At 44.3% G+C, this 21,770-nt stretch overlaps 1 protein-coding gene across 1 annotated transcript in view; it reads left to right on the plus strand.

The window, feature by feature from the left end:
• Window positions 1-21,770, plus strand: part of PDIA5 (protein disulfide isomerase family A member 5) — a 148,370-nt gene that overhangs the window by 50,192 nt on the left and 76,408 nt on the right. Inside the window, exons 6-10 of the mRNA XM_075933121.2 lie at window positions 4,889-4,981; window positions 6,573-6,633; window positions 10,026-10,093; window positions 18,140-18,231; window positions 18,339-18,410. Of these exons, the coding sequence (XP_075789236.2) occupies window positions 4,889-4,981; window positions 6,573-6,633; window positions 10,026-10,093; window positions 18,140-18,231; window positions 18,339-18,410 (386 nt within the window). The remainder of the gene's footprint in view (window positions 1-4,888; window positions 4,982-6,572; window positions 6,634-10,025; window positions 10,094-18,139; window positions 18,232-18,338; window positions 18,411-21,770) is intronic.

Consider the following 21,770-nt stretch of genomic DNA (forward strand, 5'->3'; position numbering starts at 1 on the left):
GTGACCAATAAGAATCGACTATTTAATTAAATTATTCATTTTACATCCCTAGTTCAGAGCACTGTAGGTCAGGCTAAAATTGCACAGCTTTCCCTTATGAAGCTCTGGCAGGGAATTCACATCCTCACCGGCAACATGTCTTCTGTGGTGCAGGGCCCCCCACAGCCCAGCCACTGTACCAGATCCAGACCTGCAATAACAGCACCTGTGCACCCTTGCAGCAACTCCTGCCATCCCAGCAGGTTTTGCCTTCTGAAGAGGGATTATCCTGAGCTCTTCATGGACTAATGCCCAGGCTGACACCACTTTTCTCTTTTGTCTCATGTCAAGACTTGAACAAACCTGTAGGGCTCGATGCATGATGGTTATATGACCTGTCCCTGTGGGATCCATGATCATTAGCTGACTTTCCTACAACTGCTGCATGTTCCCTTGAAAACTAGGATTTCTAAAGGGGAATTATGTTTTCTGATTTTGAGCTGAGCAGTGGGCAGAATCCAGGGTCCGCAGGGAGCAGTTGGGGTCTGCTATCCTGCCTGCAGTCCTTGTTGGGCAAGGGTACTTGTCTTGCCACCCCGTTTAATAAAGGTCATGGGGGTGGCCGTTAAGCAGCCCAAAGTCCTCACAAATGATGCTGCAGCTAGGCAGAAATGTACCTGCAGTCCTGGCCAATGGGTTTAGGTAAACTGCAAAAGTCCCTGAAGGTATGCGTGTTACTAGGGAGTGGAGCAAGTACATTGCTAAACGGTGTGGGCTTCTGCTGGGAGCTTTCCCCACTCCTGCTGCCCTGCTTGGCGCATCTTTCTTGGGCCTCCCCTGACCCTGTTTGACTGGATTGCATGGCCCTGCTATCCCCTGGTCACTGTTTGCTAAAGATGAGTAAGCAACTCAAAGATAAACCAAGGAGCGGGTGTCTCACTTCAATGCATATGCAAAGGGGTTATCTAGGAACCGTCCGGCTCCCTTGTTCCACGACCATACTCCTTAGTAGTAATTGAATATCTTTATTATCTCTGAATCAAGTTGGCTCTAGCGAGTCCATGTTTAAAACTGAAAGGTTTATGTCCAGTCCAAAGGATAATAAGCCTCATATTAGCATCCTGATGCATTATAGTTTACATTCCATCAGATATCCAGTTAGCAACCAGCCTGTAATAGGGCTTGCCACTGTGCTGGGGTACCTGGTTCCATCCTAGAATTGTTGTCATGTCCTCTCTGTCTTCTCTTTTCCAAACTAAACAAACCCAGTTCCTTCAGTCTTTCCTCTTAGATCATGTTCTCTAGACCTTTAATCATTTTGTTGCTCTTCTCTGGACCTTCTCCAATTTCTCCACATCTTTTTTGAAATGTGGTGCCCAAAACTGGACACAATACTCCAATTGAGGCCTAATCAGCGCAGAATATAGTGGAAGAATGACTTCTTGTGTCTTACTCAGAACACTCCGGTTAATGCATCCCAGAATCATATTTGATTTTTTTTGCAACAGTGTCACGCTGTTGACTCATATTTAGCTCATGGTCCACTATGATCCCTAAATCCCTTTCTGCAGTACTCCTTCCTATACAGTCACTTCCCATTCTGTATGTGTGAAACTGATTGTTCCTTCGTAAGTGGAGTATTTTGCATTTTTTTCCTTGTAGAGCTTCATCCTATTTGTCTCGGACCATTTCTTCAGTTTGTCCTGATCATTTTGAATTATGACCCTATCCTCCAAAGCACTTGCAACCCCTCCCAGCTTGGTACCATCTGCAAACTTTATATGCATACTCTCTATGCCATCATCTAAATCATTGATGAAGATATTGAATAGAGCCAGTCCCAAAACACACTCCTGCCAAACCCCACTTGTTATGCCCTTCCAGCATGACTGTGAACCATTGATGAGTACCCTGAGAACAGTTATCTATCCAATTATGTACCCGACTTATACATTGTCCATCCAGTTATGCACCCGACCATCTACATTGAATTTCCCTACTTTTTTGTAAAGAAGGTAATGCGAAACTGTATCCAATGCTTTACTAAACTCTGGGTATACCATGTCTACTGCTTCCCCCCTTGTCCACAAGGCTTGTTATAATATCAAAGAAAGCTATCATGTTAGTTTGACATGATTTGTTCTTTACAAATCTATGCTGACTGTTCCTTATCTTATTATGTTCCAGATGTTTGCAGATGGATTCCTTAATTATTTACTCCATTATCTTTCCTGGCACAGAAGTTAAACTGACTGGTCTGTAGTTTCTTAGGTTGTCCTTATCTCTCTTTTTATAGATGGGCACTATATTTGCCCCTTTTCAGTCTTCTGAAATCTTTCCTGTCTTCCATGACTTTTCAAAGATGATAGCTAATGGCTCAGATCCTTCCTCTATCAGCGCCTTGAGTATTCTAGGATGCATTTCATCAGGCCCTGGTGACTTGATATCTTAACTTTTCTAAGTAATTTTTAACTTATTCTTTTCCTATTTTAACTTCTGAGCCTACCCCATTTCCCTGGCATTCACTATGTTAGTGATTTGATATTGCAGTACAGAGTGGACAAAACCATGTTCCTGAACTATGCTACGTCTGTGTTCAGTTCAAAGCTCTAGTGTGGTTTGAGAAAATAGTTAAAGCACAGCTTGGCCTTGCCTGTGCTAGGAATCAAAGTGTGTTTTAATGACCGGGTTTGCTACCAACTCCCTGGCACCGTGGTGCTACAAGGTGAGCAGACCTTGACCAGCTCTGCAACCCTCAGCTGGGAGTGCAGGAACCTTTGTGAAAGCTTTGCACTCTTGTGATGAAAAGACTTTAGTTAAATGCTCAGGAAATGTGGAAGTTCTACCATGCAGCGGAACAAGCGGAAGGCAATATGCTGCATTCCCCTGCCAGAAAACATGACACGGCATCTTTTTCTTTTTTTTTTTTTAAGATTAGAGAGAGGCTGGATGAATAAAATCCCTTTAATCCACCATCCTCTAACGGCATCTGTTTCTACACAGCTGAATTTGTCACAAGGGAATTCCTGAAATCATGCTCATTAGCAGTTAAAAGGTTGATTCCCACACACACACACACACTTTCCCTGGTGTTTAATTGAGCTCTAGGCACAGCTCCGGCAATGCCAAAAAAGGACAGAAGCTGATATATCATTCTTAACTGCGGGTGAATACTCCCTCTCCCGCCCTCCCCCTTTCCCCTGCCCTACCTTCCCCGTAGGCTATAGAGCCCTCTTCCAGCATTGGTCAGGGAGGTTATTGTCCTGAGTGCCATCTGTCCTACAGTTATTTTAGAAAATGGCCTGGCCATTTCTCTTACCGCCGTGGGAATGTGTGTTGCTTCTCCCAGTATTGCTTCTGAGGTTCTGACCCTTCCTTACTCAGCAGCTCTGCTCCCTCCATGTAGTAAGAATCCTGTCTGCTGATTTGAATAACTAAAACGCACAGACCCTGTCTTTTCCTCCTCTGAGCTTGTCAGAGCCACTGCAGATGGAGCCAGAAATTAATTTTTTGCCCCTCGTGAGCAGATGGTTGGTCTGAGCTGTGGGCAGCCCCACTGAAGACAGAGTGCTTGTAAGAACGTCCCTGAGATCCTGTCTAGACCAGAGGGCGGAGAGGTTAGCATATGTCAGCCACCTTGTGGAAAGTCTAAAGCCTAGTCTTTGGTGTGAGCGGGGGAGCACGTGCTAACCTGTGGGTGGCTGTAAGAACACTAGACATCTCCAATGCAAGATGCCTGAATGGAATGAGAATCTGGCCCGAATGCAGGGGAGGCATCCTAGCCCACCAGGCGAGGGAGCAGCTGGGGAGCTGCTTCGCAGAAGCTAGTCCTGCTGAAGTAGACTACTGCGGCCCAGAGGATCCTTGCAGCATCGTAGCCTCTGACAGGGATGTAAAATCCCATTGAATTGGTTCACCGGTTAAACATATCCTTTAACTCGTTAGAGGGAAGAGTGGCTTGGGGGGGAAGGATGCTTGAGCCCAGCTGAAGCCTCTCCCTGCCTGCTGCTGGGTGGAGCATCTTCCCCGCTACAGGAGCAGCCCCTGCCCCCCACCGATTAACTGGTTAAACCAGAGTGGGGAACCTCAGGCCCGGGGCCATATGCGGGCCCTGGCTTGACTGGATCTGGCCCTCAGGACCCCCAAGGATTGGGAGCTGGTGCTGGCTCTCCAGCCCCCCTGCTGCCCCACTATGGTGCTGGAGCACACAGAGTGTACTAGCCTTCCCCCAGGCTCTGGTGTATGTGGGGAATGTGGGCAGTATCTTTCTCCTTCTCCGTCAGGGGCCACATCAGGGTGTGTTGGGGTTTTTTCCCCCCTCAATTGTGTGCAGTCCCCTAATGATTTTGCTGTGGGTCAGTGGCAGTGTTTCCTCCAGGCTGTGTGGCTGCACAGCATCACAGGTGATTAATCAGTCCCACCAAGTCAGAGGCTCAGGGCTCCATGCATAGAGCTGACTGACTGGAGCTTAGAGGGAATACCGGTCAGTGGCCCTCGACCCCAAAAGAGGTTCCCCTCCTCTGGGTTGAACATTCTCGTCCCTATCCTGCAACCTCACCTTGCCCATGTGCTTACCTCTTTCTGCCGAGGCTCCATCAGCCATACAGACCCTCATGTCCTGGGATATTCATGTCCTGCAGGGAGTCCGTACCTTTGAACAGCCCCTCAATTCCAACTTCAGCACCTTCTGCCCTTGTTCAGAAACACTGCCCAGGGCCCCTCCGCTGCATTACAGGGAATGGCTGTATTGATCGCCTCGAAAGCTAGCAGGCAGAAGGGCAGTAGCTGTTGCTGAAAGGGAAGATGAAAAGCCAGCTGAGTGGAAAGGTGACACTTTGGGAGGGGATCCCTCCTAGTTCTCGTTGCTGTTGCATTGAAAAGCCCGTTGTTTTCTTTCCATTCATCGCAGTCGGTGGTGGCCTTTCTAAAGGATCCGGAGGGAGCTCCGTTGTGGGAGGAGGATCCCCTTGCCAAAGATGTTGTGCATGTCGACAGTGAAAAGGTACTTCGGCGACATGCCTAATGTGTGTGTATTGAATGTCTGTAAGAACTGTGTGTGTAAAGGCTTTACAAAAGAGAGCAAGCACCATTTTCTCCTTTTCAAAAGAAGAAACTGAAGCACAAGTCGCTCTCACAAGTTCACATATGACATTAACTACAGAGGAGGGATGGCAACGTGTAGCTGTTTACATGATTGACCAATGATCCTAATGGTTATATGCCGTTCCTTCCCCCCCTTTTACCCCCCCATTCCTCTGTATCTGAAACAGCTGGGGGGTGGGGGAAGGCGGGATCCAGTGTGTGTGGGAGCCGGTTTCTGTGGCACCACCTCCCCCTCCCGCCTCCCACAGAGGCAGCTGCACGGGGAGGAGAGGAGAAGGGCAGGCAGCAGCAGGCGGGAGACGGTGCAGGTGGGGTACTAGCTTTTAAGCCCGATCTCCTGACACCCAGACTGATGCCATCTCTGCTGCACAATACTGCCTTACAGTGAATTGTGAAATCGCTGGGGGAATTGCAACAGCCCCACTGTGACTAGAGCATCATTGCGCTAGGTGCTGTACACCCAGTAAATGACCAGTCCTTGCCATGAGGAGTTTGCCTCAATAAAGATGATAGAGGCAGGCTGGCAGAAAGCAGTGCTGTTCTCATTTTATAGCCTGATAGTGAAACACAGTGACAGTCAGTGATTTGCCAGAGTACATGCGGGGAGCCTATGGCAAAGGCAGGAAGTGAAACCATATCTCCACGGTGCTCACTTAGTGCTGTAACCACAATACCAGCCTTCCTCAGAGGAAGTGGGTAGGCTGCAAGTAGAATTAAATGATATTTCTGGTTTCGAAAAGAAAGGGTTGTTATAATGGTAACTGTGCTGTCTCCAGTAATGATCAGTTTGGTGTTTTGTATGCTTTTCTAGTCTATTGATTTTAAAATTTTAATTGATTGAGCTTTAGCTGGTGTTTCATACAGAGCCTTTTCCATTTTTCTAGCTTTCATTTTTGAGATAAGGAACTGTTCTTTTTTGACATTCAGTTTTTGTAAGAAGATTAATTTTTAATGTTCACCTTTTTGTTCTCCATTACAAGCTCTCCTCGGGTCACATTCAATTTAAAAACTTCATGTGGTTTCCCCACCACACCTGGCACTGAAAAATCTATTCTCATGGCCTGCCTTTGGCTTTCATGGAATGGAAGCTAAAGTCATTTTTTCCAATCGAGTCCAGCTCTTTAATAAGAAATCAGAGTAGTTTTCTTTCAGAGGATGAAGCAGGAAAATGGGTCTATTATCCTGTAGCTTCCAAAAGCTTCTAGTGAGAGTTGGCAGATAGTGTTAAGATGTAGAAATTACACTGAACATTTTTCGTACGGTATTTAGTGAGAGTCCCATGGTCATCTGTATTAACACTTTCTAAGCTGGACTGAATGGAGAGAACTGATTCAAGTTTTAGCTTTTTGCAAGATTCCCCCCCCTACATAAGCAGACATGTCTTTAATACATTATGTGCTTTTTAAGAATTGAACAGTGATTAAAAATGGTTCTTTCTTGATGTATCTATCTGTTGTACTGATAACGGTTTTTATTTGTTTTTACTTTAGGAATTCAGAAGGCTTCTAAAGAAAGAAGACCGACATCTTCTGATGATGTTCTATGCCCCATGTAAGTGATCTGTTATTTCCTATAAACCTGTTACCCCTGTGGCTGATCAACCATTATTCCTTCCCAGAGGTGTTCTCCTCTCAGTGGTGGTCTATTCCTCCATTTATCCCTTTAGTGACTAATATTCATTTCCTTTCACTGTACTGCCCTTAGCATTTGTCATCTGTTTTTTTTTTTCTGGCCTCTCTTCCCCTGGCATCCACTCAGTCACTTTTTCTGGGCAGTCTTTTTTTCTTCTTCTTCTTCTTCAATTTGTTTCCCTTTTCTTTACAAAAGTCTCGCCTCTTTCCAGTGCCTGCTGGTGCTGGTCTCAGTGGTCTCAGTCACTGCTTTTTCAGATCACTTTCTTCTTCCTAGTCCTGTCTGGTTTTCTCATGTTCTGTGGCTGTCTGGTATGTTAAGGGCATATGAGTTAACACGCATACTTTCCTGCCCTGTATAGCATAATGGATGCACCTGAATACTGTTCATGCTTTTCTTTACTTTCTGCAGTGCTCTCCGTCCCCATAGTCCATGGAGAGCTGGTCCTACTAGAGCAGTGACTCTCCAAAAGAGACTAGGATTCTGGCATCAATGTCATATGTTCTGTCTAGTTTTGGGCAGAGGAGTCAAGAAGAGCTGCATATGTGATGTAACGTGTAGTGCTCAGTGACTGAAACCCAAGGTGCTGGGGTTCCTCAGAGCATTCTGGAAAATGTGGGTCAGGTATAGTTGTAAGAAGTCACAAAATGGCTGCAGCTTGACTCCTTGACAGGGTGTTGCAGTGAGGTTCTGTGTATGTCATGTCAACACCTGGAGACCGCGTCACACTGTGAACATCACGGTATGCAAATGATATGCTGCTGCTATTTGGTGGCCTCTTACAATTCCATTCCGCAATCTAGAGGCTTTTCAGCTCTTCAAAGCTCAGTGCCATTGCTAGCTGTAGAAAGTGCATGAGTGTATGATCCAAGATGGAAAGGCACCACTGCATTAGCCTTGGTAGTAGCTGTGATGACAAGTTAGGTGTCACTTGCAATTGGATGGCCCTTGCTTTGTTGTGTTAAAATAACTACATCTCCCTGCAATAATCTTGCAGGAAGTGGATTTTATTTTGTCACAAATGAAGGATATTTATAGTACCGGCCTTTCAAACTGGAAGGGTTAGTGAACAATGAAAGAAGGGAAATAGAATGAATTTTTAATCAGATGTAAGGCATACAGACAAAATGCTGGAATACGTAAATGGCAGAGACCTGATTCGCCGTCAATGAATGTGAAGGAACAACACAATCGAGGTGTGTGCATACACAAATCATGGTGGTCTCCGCACCAGTTGTGAAAGAAGTGCAGAAGTGAAAATGTGACTACACAGCTAGAAGATGTAGCTTATGATGAGGATGACAAAATAACGTTTTTGACTGGGTCTCTTGATTAAATTTACAAAGTGATCTCATCACTGTTAGTATTCTTCTAGAAAAAGCTCCGTGACTGCTCAGTATTAAAAGAAACCCTAGCCAGGATCAGATACCTGACACACAGTGAGTCCTGGTGACAAAGCTACACTGATAAATCTGTGTAAGGACAAATATTACTTGGAAGAGTTTGAAATAAGCTACCATCTATAAACTAACACGCTGATAGGTGGTAGAGGCAATACTGCATGGGGTTGAAGGTGACGTCCGCAAGGCAGCAGTTGCAGATGGTGTGACCCATGAGTTAGGAGCAGAAGGGAGTTGGGCAGAGGTGGGATTTTTGAAGGTAGAGGACACTAGTGCGTGCTTGGATTTTAGGAAAGAATCCAGGAGAGCAAAAGGTTCAGGTGGGTTCGAAGGCAGGACAGTCAGAGGGCTTCTGGAAGGAGTCTGAAGCAGAGAGCAAGACATGTCAAGGCGGGTGATAGGACAATGAAAACACCTTATGGGAGGAAGTGGCTGACAGGTGGTGCCGTTGGCAGGCTGGTCAGCAGACTGCATGAGAGTGGTTGTTGCCGGTTCAGGCTTCAGTGAAATGGATGGTGTGCCATGAGCAGTATGAAACTTTTCTGACACTGCCCTGGAACTAATCTCCGCCTAAGTCAATTTCAGACCACGGGTGGAATAGCCACAGAGATTTGGTTCCTCTTTCCTTTCCCTCCTGGAGAATGTCCCTCCTGCTTGGGGTTGAGGCACACTGCTGTGGGGAAACCTGAATTGCTGTTGCTAATTTCTCCCAGAAACATTAACTGAGCTCTTTTTGGGGTGATCTCATCCAGCCCCCAAGGCTACTGCTTATTCTTTTTTTCCTCCCAGCTGGTGGCTGGAGGACAGTTGCTCATTACTACCACATTGCAGTCCTAGAGTCAGAGAGATAAAAGTCCCTTTCATCTGACTCAGAAGAACTTACTCAGGTCTTCTTTCCCATCTCAGTTTCTTGGCAATAGAAAAACCTGCTGCTTACAAGGTGCTTTATTGCTAATCTACTTAAGCCTCCTACAGCATTATTTACATACAGCTTTTTAGCACATGCCAGTCCCACATCTTCTCTCTCCCTTTTTTGTGAGCTAATCTGCCTTGTCTGGCACCTGAATGGTCGTCTTTGAACTATCACTTTTCCTAAGTAATCAAATGAACACAAGCTGTTTTTTAATGTCCACTTAATTTGTTAAGAAAGGGTGTCTCCATTAATTCCTAAAAATTATTAAACTGGGTTGAATCAGAGGTGTTCTAATTGGTTCCGTATTAGGGGCCAGACTCAGCTTGCTTTGGCACTGTAGTGCAAGGTTGGGTCCTGGAACATGGATCTTGAAATGACTTTTTTTAAATGCAGGGTAAAGCCCAGCTCATTAGGAATATTGAGTGCCCAGGGAATACAAGATCAAATCTTGAATTGTAAGCCTATGCATGTGGTTTCCATTAAAGGGATGCTGAAAACTTGTTAGATCCAGAATTTAGAGGTAGCTTTTTTTTTTCTTGACATGAAGAGGCAAGGGAAGAAAATAAGATTTTAATAAACATGTTCTGGTGAAATTTCGGGGAGGGGGAGTATCAGTGATAACTGTTCCGAATTTTAAGAATGAATTATCATGCCCCCAAATACACCACTACTGTGCTACTACTACTGGAATCAGAATGTGAAACTGAGAGCGAAATTGACTGATCTGGATAAATGATAAATTAAGCACAAATGGGAAAAAGTAATTCTCTTAGAGATGTTGAATAATCTCAGGGGTTTAGTAAAGTAGGTAAGGAATAATAAGCGATTTTGTTTTTTTAATCTTGGTGTTCTTTAGAAGGTTTTGAGATCTGAAGCTGTTTTTCAGAAAACTTAATCTTTCACTGTTTGATGTGCTAGATTTCATCCATGAGAACGTATGAATAGTGTCATTACTGGTATATGATTTGCCTTGTATTTTTTTTCCCCTTTATGACCAGGGTGTGGTGTTTGTAAGAGAATGATGCCATCTTACCAGCAGGCAGCCACAGAACTGAAGGGCACATATGTAAGTAAGAGGATGACTAGATGTATAAATGCTAAAACAAAAAAAACCCATAAGCTTTTGATCTGAGTATTTAAGGTTATATACATGTCAACTGAAGCAGGACATTTTAACTAATTTCAGTTTTGGGGAAAAAATATTTTAAGCAACTCCAAAAAAAAAAAAAAACCCTACTCCCACCTCCCCCCCCCAAATCAAACTTCAAACTTTTTCACAGTGTTTGGCTTTGATTTCTGCATTGTGGAGTGTGAGATTTTACTCATTGACCTCCTGCGGAAAGTGTAACTTGCTGAAACAGACTGCTGATCTGGCACACACTTATCTGCACACTTATCTTTAAGAGTGTGAGTAATGCTGTTGATTTCCAAAGGGTTGGCCATGTGTAAAGTTAAGGAACAGTTTGCAGGATTGGGATCTTATAGTCCTTTGAGCCTGATGTCCTGTCTGTAAGGGTACATCTGCACTGCTTCTTAATGTCTAACCTACATCTCCCTTGCTGCAATTAAGCCCATTACTTTTTGACCTGCCTTTAGTGGGTATGGAGAATGGTTTACAGTCTCTTTTTTTTTTTTTTTTTTTTTCTAAAAACCTTTATCATATTTGAAGCCCCCTCACAAGTCATCTTTTCTCAGGAATAAACATGCCATTTTCCTCATGAGTCAGGTTTTCTAAACCTTTTATTATTTTGGTTGCTATCTTTTAGACTTCCTTCAGTTTATCCCCAAAGAGTGGTGCTCAGCGCCAGACAGAATGTACAGGCACTCCCCAAGTTACAAACATCCGACTTACGCACATACAAACAAGCTCACCTGCAGCCAGGGAGCAGGCAAGAGGCACAGGCGGTGGTCGGAGGAGGTAGGGGTGGCTACCCAGCAAGAGGCTGGAGAGAAGCAGTGCTTTGAAGGGGAAACCGCAGCTTCTCTCCAGCCACCAGCTGCTCTCCAGCCACCAGCGTGCACGGCTGCTCACTGCTCCTCCAGAGTCCTCTGGCCTTTGTTCATACCACTCGCCACCTCCTGGTAAGCGGGGCTGGGTTTGACCTATCGGGGCATGGGGCTGACCGCAGGAGCCCTTCAGAATCTCCCACTACCTCCTCATCTTCCTCTACTTAAACCTGTTTTTTCTTAAACACTAGTATTCATGGTTAAATACAAAAATATTTTTTTACTGTTTTTCATTACAAATACATTGTGTTTCAGCTACATTGTGGGTTAAATAGAGTTTTTTGGGCAAGCTTAGAAACCTAACTACCATTTATAACATTGTTTCTATGGGTAGATATGTTCCAAGTTCCAAACAACCAATTTACCAATGAATGTTTGGAACTCAACCCATTCATAAGTTGGGGACTTCCTGTATTCTTGCTGAGGCCTTATCAGTGAAGAGAAGAACAGGACAATTACCTTCATGTCTTCGTCACGACACTCCTGTTAATATCCTATTTGGGTGTATTAGCCTTTTTCACAACTGTATCACATTGCTGACTTGTGTTCAGTTTGTGTTCCATTGTAGCCTCAGGATCCTTTTCACTAAAACTACTGGAGGCCCCCGACTTGTGACTGCCCAAGTTCTGACCCCCGCTTCCCCCCGCACTGACAACCATTTTTGTAAGTGTGGAAGGGGCCATAACCCCCCGACTTATGTCCTCGGCCCGCATTTACGAGGGCACACGGCGCCTATTGTAAATGAGGGTTCGAGTTACGACGCCCCCTACTTGTGACGCTTCCCCTGGAGCCAGTCGCATTACAGGTCGGGGGCCTCCTGTACCACCTTGCCAGTTATTCCCCATTGTGTAGTTAGTTGTGTGTTTGGTTTTTGCCTTCCCAAGTGTGGTACTTTGCATTTTGATGATTTCAGAACATCTCTCCAATTTGTCAACGTCATTTTGAATTATGATTTTGTCCTCCTAAGTGCTTGAAGCCCATCCCGATTTGGCATCACCTATAAATGTTACAACCATTCTTGCCATTCTGTTGTTCAGGTAATTAATAACGATATTGAATTGTACCAAATGCAGGATTGACTCCTGCAGCGCTCCTTGAGACACACCCTCCCAATCTGAAAGCGAACCACTGATAAGTGCTCCCCAAGTACAGCACAGTCTTTCAACTAGTTGTGCAACCACCTTGTAGTAATTTCACTTAGACCATATATTTGTTAATGAGAATTCCATGTGGGTGTGTCGAAAACCCCACTAAAATCACATTGACTGCTTCCCTCCCCCCACTTGAGATCTTCAAATAAGTCATGGGGAGCAGTTGGGTCAAGATTTGTATATACCTATGGGGGGGGGGAGGGAATTGCAGAGGAAGTGGTACATTGGAGGCAAAGGAAAATGACTGATGAAGATTTGGGTTAGAACAGAGTTTAAGCTGAGTTTGATTTCTCCTAACAGTGTTTCATCATTGAGTTTGTCACAGATGGCAGGCTATGCCCCAGAGACACTGCATGTTGCAAAGCAGAGAGATTGACACCTTGAGGTTCATTGGCAGGGCAGTTGCAGTCAGTATATCTCGTGAGCATTAGAAATCCTCAGACTTGCATGCTCCCCAAACTAGTTCTGAAACTGCAGATGCATGTGTTAAATCCTTGTTTGCTCAGGGTTACTTCTGTTGGGAGTGGCTTTGTCTCTGAAGATGCTTTGTAATCATTCTAATATTGCTGAACATCATTTAAGTTCCTGTTCTATGGTGTGAATTCCATTGAGTTAACACTTGGTTCCTTTGTACAAGACACTCCTGTCTGGCAGGACAGATGAATTATAATGCTCCAGGATTTCAGGTATACAGGAATGAGACACACAAGCATCCATATGTGTAACCAGTACCGGAGAGCTAGCACTGTTCAGAACACATGTGATTTTCTTGTAACTTTCTATTGCCTATGCCTGTTGCCAATGCCACAAACAATCCCACTGTTTTTACAGGAGTTGCAATACCCCGCCCCCATCTGATCATTTCCTTCTACTCTTTAGCATGGTCATTCTAGAGTACCATTTTAATAACGGAGTGAGACTAAATGCCAAGGTCCCTTACAACGTGCTCCATGCAGGCAGACATCTGTGCTTTGTGGGAACTTGCTGAAGTCAATAGGGCTTTCCATTGGCACAAAGTCAGTTCAGACCAAAGTCTTGATCTAGCATTTCACTGTGGAAGATGCTGTTTCTACATACAAGCTCAGTCCTTTGGTCTGTATTCAAACCCATGCTTCCACGGATTCATGTGCTTATATAATTTAACTTTTTCCACCTATACTTTGCCCTTTCTGAAATGAAGTGGACTTTCAATGCTACTGTACATGTCCTAGTTTTTTCTATTGTGTGCTTTAAAGCAATAATGACCTGTGGGTCAGGCATTTCTTGGCAATTTGTGACTGGCTTGGACAAGCTGAAGGTTTGGCCTTTTAACCCAATCAGTTATTAACTGGCAGGAAATGCAAGGTTTGGAGGTCATTATTGCTATGAGAGAGCATGAAAATATAAAGTAAAATAACTGCCTATTTAATAGGTTGTAAAAATGCAAAGGTGAACTATACCTGAAGTTGGTTGCTGTATTCTGCTTATGATAGTGGTGCTTTTGCTGTCAGTGCTATGGCTAAGAGGGGAGCTAGGTGACATTTTCAGTGTCAAAGTAGGTTCATCGTTCATATTAAATTACACAACTGTGCAAAAGGAAAAAGACCAGCTCACTATTTGAATGGGGTATTTCTGTCTTGCAGGCAGAGTAGATTCTAATTACCAATGGATTCCTGTTGCTATTGTCCTCTGGCCCCAATGCAGGAATACATCTGTATTGGCAAAACACTTAATTAAATACATGCTTAAATTCCCATTGATATCAGGTACTTGCTTAAGAAGACAGTGTTCACTAATGGGCTGAGACTTGGGAGACCTGTGCTCTATTTCTCCTGGCCTGTTGGGTGACTATAGGCAAGGCGTTTCACATCTCTGCCTCAGTTTCCCCATCTGTAAAATGGGTATAATGATACTGAACACCCCTCCTCCCCCCAATCCCGGTCAAAGTGCTCTAAGATCTGTTGATTTAAAAAATCCTGTGTAAGAACTGGGTATTATTATTAAATGCTTTTCTGAATCAATGCCTGTCTTCCATTCCATGTGCAATCTTAGGGCTTCAGAAGTGGAAGACACACACTTCAAACATATCAAATAAAGGAAGTTACTGTTTAATATTCCATTTGCTTTAGCTGAGCTGTAACTTATGTATTGAAATTCTGTGTCTGTTATAATGGGTTTTTGTTCTATTATACTCCATACAGTGTGTGCAGATTTAGACTGGAAGGAATAGGGTATCTGCATTAAAATTGGCTCAGCATTGTGTATGACTTAAAAATGCTAGGTGTTTTTTTTTAAATGAATACTTGGCAGAATTCTTATGACTGTTGCTTATAAATCAATTGAGGGCAAACCAAAAGTATTCTTAGGCCCCTTTCTTGGCAGTCTTTGTATTAGTGTGTGTCATGTACTTTACTTTATTGAATGGGATCAGCAAAATCCAGAAATATTTTAAAATACTGAGGATTACACATTGCATGGAAGTTTTGATCTTTCTCTTGGAATTCTTAAAGTATATATTGTAGCAAATTTGGGCAGGCTTCATTGTGTTGCCATAGAAGTTCATGAGATATAAAGCTCCTTAGAGCAATTATGTGTCCCTGAAAACCAATGGCCAGACCCTCACTGGTGTAAATCATTGTATCTTAATTGAAGTCAGTGGAGTTACCGCAGTTTACACCAGCTAAGCATCTGGCCCTAGGAATGCCTTTGTGGAGTCTTGGAGTTTTCTGAGCTTGTGTAGCTAACATTGCCAAACCTCCCACTTCAGTTACAGCTTGACCCTCTTTCTGAAATGTATTTAATGGACATGATTCCCCACTCCTCGGCCTATTCAGTTATTTACAACATGCCAAGTTACCGTTGTGACTTGGTATCTTGTTTCACATACTCTGCATGTATGTAAATGACCACATGAGGTACAAAGCCTGGAGAATCAGGTCCAGTACATGTAGGGATCGAGTAGTATCAGTCATTGGTTCAAAGAATATTCATAAATGTGAAATGAACAGAAGGCTGATATAAGACCTGCTCAATTAATCTGCTTTTTTGAGTTTGCTGGTGTGGGTGTGGAAGAAAAGAGACAAAAAAGTCTCCATTTGTAACTCTCCAGTACGTTCTGAAGGGTTACAAAGGCTGACTGACCTTCATGTGAGCATTTTGTACTGACGATTTATTTCCAGCTGGCTCTGAGCATGTTTTGTCCATGCAGTTGGCTGTAGTCAGGAAACTACTATTAAATTCTGATGTGGTATTTCAGCTGGAAAGAGAAAATCCTGTTTTCAGAGGGGTTTGGATTAAGCCCCTGATGCTAAAATGATTTAAACCGTCAATGCTGTTAACTCCGAGATTAACTCCACTTTGTATCTTCAGGCTGTGAGGTGACCTCTTATGTGTAAATCTCACACCCACAGAAGTGCCTAGCTAGTCCTATCACTACTCCAGTGTTCTGACAGTGCTTGAGGGGTAGTATGGTTAGGGCACAGGATTGTAAGTCAGGAATTTCTGAGTGTCCATTTTGTGTCGCTGATTCATTGATGTGTCTTTCTGAGGCGAATCACTGTGCCTCGCTTTCCCCATCTCTAGAATGGGTATTGTGCTTACCTATCTCTCGGGCATTATGAGGCTGAATTAATGTATATGAATTTTATAAGCATTATGTGTTATTTCCAGAAGTCATGGATATTTGATATAAAAAAGTAGTCCTCACCCTCGCTAGGTATTGGTTATAATTGATATATATTGACTAGGGATGTAAGAATTTAACTGGTTAACCAATAAGCTGATGCAGCCCCAGCAGCCTTGCAGGGCCCACAGCCCCCGGAGCAGTTAAGCATGTAACTGATAGAATTTTCATCAGTTACATGGTTGATATTTTTATTCATTTTTTACATCCCTAATACTGACTTCAGCATCAACACAGGAGACTGGACTAGATGACCTCTTGAGGTCCCTCGCAACCCTGCCTTTCTTTGGTTTCAAGTTATGATGGATGAGGATGGTTTTCTTTGTTTAAAGAGCTTGCATGCAGCTTAGAGCTCAAACTCATTTCTGGAAGAACTTAAACACAAATAGTCTGGTAGCACTTTATAGACTAATAAAACAGGAAGATGGTATCCTGAGCTTTTGTAGGCACAGCCCACTCAAGCCTCTCAGGAAAACTCTTTTTTTGGGTGGCATACGATGAAAGCGAGCTGTATTTTTAAATTGCAGTAACGTTGATTTATGTCCCCCTTCAGAAGTACCTTTTTAACCTGCAAAACTCAGGCAGTTGAGTTTTCTGGCCTTTAGGTGAGACTTTAAACCACTGCCCAACTGGAAGCCAAACAGGTGGGGCTAGAACTATCCTGGCTTATGACTCCAGGTTTCCTGAGGTGTGGTTCTTGAGGAACAGAATAAACCTGTTCATCCTGCCACGTGAAATGTAAATATACAGAGGCGGGATTGGTAAGTCTGTTGAATAGATTTCCTTTGGGTACTTCCAGTACTTTTTTTGCAAGAAAAATGGTGCTGGTACTCTGGGGCAAACTTGTTGAGGAAAAAAACCCAAAAAAAAACCAACCCCGCACTGGGGGCCAAAATTCGGGCATGGCCCCTTTAAGAGCCACAGCTCCATGCTGGGGGCCGGAAGAAAGAAACGCTGTGCATCCCAAATAGCCGCCCCAGGAAATCAGGTGCCAGTACGTGCGGGGGAAATCCCATTCCCTTTCTGTAGGCTGGGAAAATAGGTGATGGTACACCGTTCCGGGCAGTACCGTCACAAAAAAAGCACTGGGTACTTCTATTACGGATGTAAACAGGTAACCGGTTAACTGGTTACCATCACCCTTACTGGGAAGGATGATGTTTACCAAGTAACTGGTTAATCTGTATCCCTGCTGGCCAGAGCAGCTGCACTGCGGACGGGAGGCTGCTCCAACCTGGCTGGGCCCGCTGTGTCATGGGGCAGGAGCTGGTAGTCCCATGGTGCTCGCAGATTAGTTAACCTTGTAACTAATAGAATAGGTTATATGGTTAATATTTTTATACTAGCCAATTAGCCCGTCATAAGACGGGATTTTCAGGTCTCTCCTTCACGTCGGTCTTCTCTCCTGAGACTCCGGTCTCTCGTTCCGTCTCTTTTTCTCTCTCGCTCTCTCTCCTCCTACTGCCTTCTCTTCTCTCTCTCTCTCTTTCACTTCTCCTGCCTCTTGGGGGATCGCGGAGCCCAAATGGCCTTTTGGGCTCCGTACTCCTCACGCTGCATGGGGGGCGCGGAGCCCAAATGGTCACTTGTGCCGCTTGCTCCCACGCGGTGGCCTGGCTGAGCAGCGCAGAAATCAGCCGAGCACTAGGGTGGGAGGCGAAGGGGGGCGGGGCGGGTGACGATCATGGCCAGAGGGCGGGGCCTGGAGCCGCTGTCACACTGCACGTCACTGCCCTGCCCTCCTTCGCCTCGCGCTGTGGCGCTCGGCTGACTTCTGCGCCACTCATCTGGGTCACCGCGGGGGAGCAAGTGGCGCAAGCAGCTGTTTGGGCCCCGCACTCTCCATGCAGCACGGGGCACCCAGAGGGAACAGCCAGCATTTCAGGCAACAGCGCCCCCCAGAGGGAACAGCCAGCATTTCGGCGTTAGACTCTCAGACACTGGGCTACTATATATATGAAGTTATTTTTACGTCCCTAACTTCTGTAAGCGTGTATAAATATGAGTAATGTGTAGCCGAAAACAAGGAACAGGAATGGACCGAGTGGAGTGTTTCTTTACAAACTTTATATAGCAAAACAGGCTTTGATATCTCTCGCATCAGAGCAGAATCCGAGTAATTCCACTGACTTCAGTGACATCTCAATGGCTTTGCAATAAAATGAGTGCTATCAGCATCTGTCTGAGACTGGTAGTCTGAGCAATTTTCTTTCTTTTCAATTTGCAGTGACATCTTGTATTGTTGGGAATTCAGGTGGGCAAAGAAACAAACTATTCTGTTCTGATCTTGCAGGTACTTGCAGGAATGAACGTCCACTCAGCTGAATTTGACAAGATAAAGGAAGAATACAATGTCCGAGGATACCCCACCATCTGCTACTTTGAGTCGGTCCTTTTTACTTCTTCTTTAGAAATCATATGCTAAATTGTAACTTCATGTTCCTCCTTGTCTTCCAGCACAGGGACTAAATCTTGTTTTGTTGCATTAATAGGAAAGGAAAGTTCCTGTTCCATTATGAAAACTATGGTGCTACTGCAAAGGATATAGCAGAGTGGCTGCAAAAGTAAGGCATTGAACTTCATGTACTGTACAAAACAGTCCAGCCCCCTTCCTCCTCCCAAAGACCAAATAAAACCACACCCCTGATGTGGACTGAAATAGTACAGGTTAACTCTGATTAATGTTTGTTTTCAGCAGGCATGTCTTGTAGTTTACAGCTGCAGCATGTTGCTAATATAAGGCTGCCTGTGATATGTCTGCACACACATGGGTGTGCTGATCTTTGGAATTCCATTTCAGTTCAAAATGTTGACCTACATTTTCAGTTATTTCCAGTGACCAACTGGAAACACCTTGTAAGAGGCTTGATTCTTAGAAGCTGGGTGCTCAAAACTTTTCAAACTACACGTCCCTTTAGAGTGTCCACTGAAAGTCCGTGCACGCCAGTCACTACAGGTTGAACCTCTCTAGTCTGGCACTCTTTGCTCTGGCAACATCTGTGGTCTGGCATGGTTTTAGATAGCGACATGTCCACTTTCCATTAGTGTGGCCAAGTTTCCTGTGGTCCCATAAAGTTTTACAGCCACCAGTCCTGGCTCAGTGTTCTGTGCTGTTAGCTCTAAGTTATTCCTAAATATCTTCTAAGAGCCCAAGAAGTAGTAGAAGTGTTGGTAATGCTGCTAGACAATACTGTCCTCCCGTCCTTTGGTGAATTCTCTGGTTCAGCACCGGTCAGGTCTTCAGGGATGTGGACTCGAGAGGTTCAACTTGTAGTAGTCACTTTTTTGGAAAATGAAGCCATGATCTCGATGTTGGGATATTGGGTTTTCTGTCTTGAGAGTGGCAGTGCTTTGTCATGCTAAATCTTTTTTGGCTTGTTGGATGTTTGTGGGAATCATGGTTGAGTCGCTATAAAATTTTCAAACACTTGTTTTTGCTAGAATGCCAGTTTACGACAGCCAAGGATCTAGCTCTGGGATTTTATCAAAATTTGGGACTTTTTTCCTTGCTTCTCCTCGCCCAGTTTGTTCTCCCTCACTATGATTTCCGTATCTTGGGTGATTCCTCCACTGAATATCTGTGCCTCCCTATTCCTTTATTCCCCCTTGTCTGTTCACTACACTGGAGGTGTGGGGGCTTTGGGACATTTGGCCTGGACTTACTGATCCTTCATTGTGCTGAGACCCCAGAACAAAGCCATAGCAGGATTCCCATTCACATCAATGGGAAATCTGTACGCATCGGAAGTCTAGGATGCAGAGGTTGAATGCTACGATGTGAATCAAAGAGAAATTTGGCTTTGGTCTCTAAGCCTCTTTCAGCTCATGAAGTCTTCCCAATTGAACGACTAAGACAGTAACTCTAGCAGCCACGCAGAGATGATTATTCCCTTAGGGGAAGGATATATGACTTCATCACCTGTACCTTTTATGCGTTTTAGCCCTGCAAGGATGTGGGTTATCACCTGGCTGCCACATGTGAAATGTTAGATGTTTGGTGCTTTTTCAGACTGCTCGTATTGCATCCAGATAATCCCTGTAAATGTGCAGTGCCTTTATATCAGTGCCGTGACAGCTCATGAACACCGCTACTGGAAGCAAAGCAGAACAGCTGCTAGCTCTTTCCAATGATAATCTCCACTAACAAGCCACTGTGGACTTTAGCTGTTACTGTAGCAGTCCAGAGCTAAAGACAGCTGTTTGTCCTCACTTAATTTTCAGTACATGCTCAATAGTTTCCCAGAAGACAATCTGAGCAGTAGCTTTCTTGCCCCTTTTTTGTGATCAGTATAATTTAAGAAATCACATTCAGAAACTAAAAGCCCTTGGATTTTGCCAGTAATTAATGTTGCAATTAAAATTGTATCCAGTGTGAGCCTAGCACATGCTAAATATTGTAATACACAGAGTGATCTGCAGTACAAGTAGCCAAATGTGGTGGCAAAGGCCTCGATGTGTAATTACACAGCTTCAAGGCGTACGTATATAATTAAAAACTCTGAGTAAGTAACTCCGCCTTAGGTTAATCCTGCTTTTTGAAATATCTGTTTCTCAGGCTATTTCTCAGAGAGGGAGAGCGAGAAAGTGGCTTACTTATGAAACAAAATGGGGTGAAGCAGTTGCTGAACATGCATACTTAACGCATATGCTCACACCAGTTCTTGGCTGCAATATCCTATTTCCAGACTTCAGAAGTGCTCGGATCTGGATCTAAACTTCCCTGTTTTGGTTATCTGAAGCACGAGTGAGGTCTGAAATAAGATGGATTGAGATTTAGAGAGCCACTGCAACAGAATCCCTTGCATTAGAGAGATACTTGGGCACAGCACATACTCGTCCGATGAGTAGGTATGGTAGGTAGGCTTATGAGGCTGAACGGTCAGGATGTGTCCGTACCAGAATGTCCATTGTGGCTGGTTGTTGTGCAAGCCATAACGTATCCCAAGGATCCAGCGAAGAGTTGTGAGCAATAGAAAATATCTATACAATTGTGAACTGTAAAAATGTCTTCCCTCCTCCCCTTTTCAATAAACTGGCGTTCAGAATGTATACCTTCATCTAGCCTGTCCTCAATGCTGGTTGGGGGAAACAGCAATTTGATTTGGGGGTTGTGAAGGAAAGAGAGGGAGGAAGACTGAGTCAGCCAGCATAGTTGTTTTTCCTCAGGATAGGGTTTAATGGTTTGGAGGATTCCGGCATCTTTCTTACTGCTTTCTCGAGACTTCTTTCTCTTACGCTGGCTGCTTCTACCTCATCAATCTGCAGATATTTGACCTCTCTTATCTTCCTAATAGACACCCAGAGAGAGCTGACTGCTATCTCATTGAGCCTGGGGACCTTTTTAGGAGGCTGTGTAGAGGAACAGTAGTCACACAGCCGCCCCTGCACACTGGGTGGTTAATACATTGGATGCTTTCCTGGGCATATAGAGCTACAGCACTTCTCCTGCAGCCTTTCCTATCCTGATGATACAATGCATCTGTCTTACCATTGGCACTTCATAAATGATCTTCAGTGATGTTGCCCACTTATGCTCCCCTCCCGAATAACAACCATCAGGCCCAACTCCTCGCAGCTGATTACTGAATCCAGCTCTTCCTTTTTCTTTTTAAAGTTACTAAATCCTGCTTTTTTTCAGCTATATCAGACCAGATGCAAACTGTGTTAGTGGGTTCTTAGCATCCTTCACTGGCTTTTTTGCCCTTCTTTTGGGTCCTACTTGGACACTCCACTGCCCAGTTAAGCTACTCCACTCTTTTCTTGTTCTTCATTTAAATAGCCCTTGATAATCATTCCAAACCTCTGCCTTCCACTGTTTTCAGCCACTAGGTTTGCCTTGCCCCTTAACAGGCCCCAGGCGCTCAAATGGGGTTTTAGCCAAGTACTGAGGTGTCTTCTCTGCCTTATTAATATGCAGATAGGAT

The sequence above is a fragment of the Pelodiscus sinensis genome, chromosome 7 (genome assembly GCF_052426305.1).
Source record: "Pelodiscus sinensis isolate ZL-2025 chromosome 7, ASM5242630v1, whole genome shotgun sequence".
NCBI lineage: Eukaryota > Metazoa > Chordata > Testudines > Trionychidae > Pelodiscus > Pelodiscus sinensis.